This window comes from Nematolebias whitei, chromosome 17, assembly GCF_014905685.2.
Source record: "Nematolebias whitei isolate Nwh7 chromosome 17, NemWhi1, whole genome shotgun sequence".
NCBI classification, from domain to species: Eukaryota; Metazoa; Chordata; class Actinopteri; order Cyprinodontiformes; family Rivulidae; genus Nematolebias; species Nematolebias whitei.
In genome coordinates this window covers 17,209,937-17,214,978 of record NC_056514.1, presented here as the reverse complement: position 1 = coordinate 17,214,978, position 5,042 = coordinate 17,209,937, and the positions used below count along the sequence as shown (strand labels likewise).

The following is a 5,042-nucleotide window of genomic DNA, read 5'->3' as shown; positions in this document are numbered from 1 at the left end:
CCCCCCCCCCCCCCCCCCCCCCCCCGTCCATCACAGGGACACCTGGACAGGTCTCAGTCCATCACAGGGACACCTAGACATGTACCTGGTGCATGTTTATGGTCTGTGGGAGGACTCCGAAGGTTCAGGTTGTAGGAAGAGGCTCTGACAGGACGCTTTCAGTCCAGACTGCAGCAAAGTTCAAGTGTTTAATGTAATACAGGCGGTGGCCATTAAAGGTCAAAAGATTTGTTACATTTTTCATATTAAAATAATTACTGAACTTTGTGAAATCAGTAGAAATGTTTTAACAAACGCTTCTATTTTTTTTCTATCATTTTCACTTTGAACATAAAACATTTCTTGACCTAACAAGCATCCTTTATTTTATAGTGGATTAAAGTAAATTAAAACACTGAAACAAAACGCCTCAATTAAACCTCAGTACTGTATTTTTTATAGCTGCTGTGAATCTGTACCAGTTGATTTTTCTCACATTACTAAAATAAATGAGCAACAGGGACGTTTGCTGAAGCTCCTGCAGTTTTAACCAGTACCATAAACTGGTCCGAGGCCCAATTCTGTTTCCAAGTTGTCTGACTAGTTTTCTGCAGAGGTAGAGATCAGTGTCAGGGAGGGACAGGCTGGCAGAGTTTAAACTGTATTTCAACTCACCTGGCTGCCGTTCAGCTCCGAGCGGACCTGGAGTCCTGTCCGGTTCTGGTCCTCCACAGTCCTCTCCATTAGTTTGTGTCTCTCTGTCTTCAGCTTTGATTCGATGAAGCTGGAATACCTCAGGCGTGTCATCGTCTTCACTCCTCACTGCGAGCTGCTCTCCCTCCTGATTGGTCCAGAGTTCCTCCTCTTCCTCCTTTATTTTAACAAGTTCTACGTCCTGCTGGTCCAAACTGGAGCTCCACAGATGAAGGTCCTCCTCTTCTTTAATCACCAACAGCTGCTGGTCCTCTGCATGAGACACACATCATGGCTCTCTGAGCAACCACACAACTGTTGTTGGAATAACTTTAATAGTGAGGAGACAATTAAAAAATAGTTGGGTTATTTTGAAGTGGGCTTAAAAGCCAAAAGTGGTAAGTATTTTACCTGTTCTAGATAGTTCTTTACACAAAGTCATGAGCTAACTGCTGGTCCAAATGTAGCTGAAGTGGATTACTGCTGTCTTAAAACAGATCCAGTTTTAAACACTTGGTAATTAATTTATAACAAGGATTAGACCAAAAACATGCATGTTAGGCTGATTGATAACTCTAAATTGTCCCTAGGTGAGAGTGAGAGAGTGAGTGGTTGTTTGTATCTACAGTATGTGGTCCTGTGATGGACTGGAGACCTGTCCAGGTGTCCCCTGCCTCTCGCAGAGTGACTGCTGGACATGGACACCAGTGACCCCCACTAGCCAAAAAGGAAGTAAAAGATGATGAATGGATGGATGAATTATATTTAGTTTATTTACAAACAAGCAGTGGCCACGTGTAGCTCATCTGTGGCTACATCTACAGAAACTTCTCAATATTTCAGCAGAAATACATCTGTAATGCAAAAACTGACAATAAAGGTGCAAAATATTACATCATCTTCTTGGTCTGCTGCCTTCATACATCTCCGTCTGCATGTCTCTGCGTGAGTGCAGCTACAGCGTGCGCTCTCAGGACATTATTACCTGCAGTGTTCTCTCAGTGCCAACTGAACTAGGCAAAACTCGTACTCCGCTCCTGTTTCCTGGAATATCTTACAAAAAGATTTGAAGCTCTCGACCTTGACCTCTCTAAGTGGCTTTAAGAATCTGTTGGACTCCTGGCAGGGACCAACGCAGACATGTTCCTGTTTTTAGTTTTCTACATTCGCCTTATAATCTAGCTGTTTTTTGTTACTTTTCTTTTCACTTTTCTTTTTTTTAGCCATCCTATTTGTTAAAAAAAAAAAAAAAAAATTTGTATGACTTTTTATAACTGTTTATTGTTGTCGCTATTGTCCATTGTTGTCATCATTCTTTGTTGAAATCAGGTCTCTCTTGTAAATGAGTCCTCGAGGCTCAATGGGATTAACGTGTCTAAATAAAGGTTGAATGAATCAAGAAGACTGGAGAGTTTCAAGACTCCAGCTCGTCAATACAGACCTACTTTAAGTCTTAAAACATCTCCTGTCCTCAGAATTTCACAATGGTCCATCCAAAGTTTGATCATTTAAACCTTTACGTTACATTTCTTATTATATGGTTAGTTTGACAGAAATATTAAAAACGTTTCTGCCAGACCCAGAATTACATGTAGACAAGAGAAATGGAGAGAACAGGAGCATAGCCAACTGGCTCTCCAGAGTCAGGTGAAAAACACCCACAACCAAACAGTAATTTGTTAGACAAAACTAAGGCATGAGTGGGATAAGCAAAGGAAGAAGCCGGGAAAACTACAAAAAGCAAGACAGAATCGAAAAGCAACTTGTAATGGAAGAAATTTCCAAACATTTTTTTATGTGAATGTTCTCCTCACAGGAACCTCTGACTCTGATGTGAGGAGGACAGAGACAGACAAAAGAAAAGTGAGATGGGGGGGCCACAGGACAGTCACAAACTTTCTGTTAAAAAGTTGCTGCCTTTTTCTACAGTGGAGGCTGCATGGTACGACAGAGCTTTAGGGCCACGCTAAGAAAATAAAAATAAAAGCCATAAAATTATGAGAATAAAGTCATAGTAATACGAGAATAAAGTCGTACAAGACTTTTTTTTTTTTTTACAGCCGTAATTAATTTTTTTTCCACGAGTCGGATCCACAATGCAACCTGTCAATCAATCCAGTAGGCGTGTCAGCAAATGACCAATCTGAAATTAAATGAGTTGAAATATTATCTGAACTCCGACACAATGAAGCAGGTTTACTGCATCTTAACTGTGGTAAACTGAAGAATGTTTGTTAAACTTTGTTGTTATTGACGTTCTTACTCACAACATGTTCCAATACTGCCACCTACTGTTGTGTTTTGGTATGCTGCTTATGAGACGCACATACTCGACGTCATTACGTCATGACTTTCGTTTTTGTTTCCGTTTGAAAACGGCGCTCAGTGAGGAAAAACTGCGTAATCTGTTAGAACATCAGTGTCAGATTATTATCAATATCAAGACTTTGAACCTGCTTACAGTAAGGTGGTACGTTCCAGCTCTCTGCAGGTAAGGAGCATTTAGCTTCAGATTGGTCATTTTCTGACACGCCTACTGGATTGATTGACAGGTTGCATCATGGCTCCAACTCATGGAGAAAAAAAAATTGACAGCTGTAAAAAAAAAAAAAAAAAAAAAAAAAAAAAACGACGACTTTACGACTTTATTCTCATAATTCTCATAATTCTACAACATACTTTCCTAAATTTATGGCATTTATTTTTTCTTAGCGTGGCACTAAAGCTTCGTCGTAGCATGGTGGAGGTAAGTAAGCTGTGAAGGATACTGTTGACCAGTTAAGCCTTTATCTCTCAGCCTGGTTAATGGTTTTTGATCAATAATAACACAACCATGTTATTCTTGATGTTTTGTTCTCATGTCAATTAGGGAGATGATCAGAGCCCTAAACCCCAGAGAACCACAGAGAAGATTCAAGAAGAGACACAGAGGTGCAGAAGTCTGCATCAACCCTAACCTCAGTGGATAGGGGAGTGGTGGCGCAGAGGTTAGAAGATGGGCCTGTGATTGGAAAGTCGCAGGTTCAACTCCTGGTACCGTCAACATCAAAATGTGGGTGGAAAAGGTGGAACACCCACACCTGCCTCCACGCTCATTCGCCCCACTCTGGGCCCCTGAGCAAGGCCCTTAACCCCCACCATCTGCTCCCTAAACAGGTCTCTCTTGAAAATGAGTTCTCGTGGCTCAATGAGACTACCAGTATAAAAAAGGGTAAATGAATCCAGTGACCTGCTGGTGGAATGTGAGGGACACTATGTCAGTGCTATCAAACTTAACAACCAGGTATCTGTGTGTGCAACAATCATCATCCACACTCTCAGAGAGGATATTTTCACTGCTGGAGACACCATCAGCCAGGAGCAGCTTGTTTGTGTCCAGAGAAAACAGACATGTTGATTTTTCTGTAGAAAAACTGTTCAGTGAAAAATTTGTAGCAGTGAGCATTAGACACTGACGTGTCACTGGTTTGAAACTGTTCTTTTGAACTGGAAATTATTTATTTTTATGTAAGAAAACTGCTTGGAATGGAAAAATACCAGTTAAAAAATAATACTCAAGATTTGTACTGTAATGTGTAACATAAATTTATTCTTGTTAGAATATTAATTATAAAATCGGTACAGAAAAAAGTACCGTTCAGAAACAGATACTGAAGTGAAGGTACCAACACCAAATTTTTTAGAAAGGTACCAAGCCCTAAACCTATAAATGAAGGTTGAATGAATGAATGAAATTTTACCTGAGTATGATGTATCGAGCTGTTCTTTGAACTCTTCATTTATGAGTTTCTTCACCCGGAGATCCTCCAGAAGATCACTCTCAGTGCTCTTTGACCTCAAATCTTCTTCCAGACTCTCCACCCGAGCCAAGGCTTCCCTGAGTCTGGCCCTCAGCTCATCTTTGGATGAAGGCAGAGCATAGGAGTGGTCCTAGAACAAACAAGGATGAAAATATTATAAATGGTGTTTAGATTACATCACTCAGCCACAGTCCATCACATCTGTCACACAACTGTCACACATTCTTACACATTCTTAATCTCATCACTCCTCAGTAGGGCTGAACAATATGGCCTTTCATCATGATATATTTCTTAATTTTGGTCGATAACAGTATAATTCAGTATCGATATAAACAATATAAAAGCCTCAGAAAAACTGTACAAATAAATTAATGTTCTCCTTTTATTCGTATATAGCCTTAAAAAAAATTGAAATCACCGTCAAATAAACATAAAACTCTCAACTTTGTCCATTTATTTTAAATGTATTTATTCATTTAAGAGAAACAAAACAAATTCATAAAAAAGATAAAAAAAACATTTAATGAAAAGGGTGCAGAAAGAAGAAGAATATCTGCCCCTTATATT

General features: G+C 39.7%; 1 protein-coding gene across 1 annotated transcript in view; it reads right to left on the bottom strand.

Annotated features, from left to right (window-relative positions):
* The window catches only part of LOC119424141, a 16,758-nt gene that overhangs the window by 8,992 nt on the left and 2,724 nt on the right, over positions 1 to 5,042 (bottom strand). The window contains exons 4-5 of the mRNA XM_037691609.1: positions 4,413 to 4,602; positions 826 to 945 (exon numbers count right to left, since the gene is read on the bottom strand). Of these exons, the coding sequence (XP_037547537.1) occupies positions 826 to 945; positions 4,413 to 4,602 (310 nt within the window). The remainder of the gene's footprint in view (positions 1 to 825; positions 946 to 4,412; positions 4,603 to 5,042) is intronic.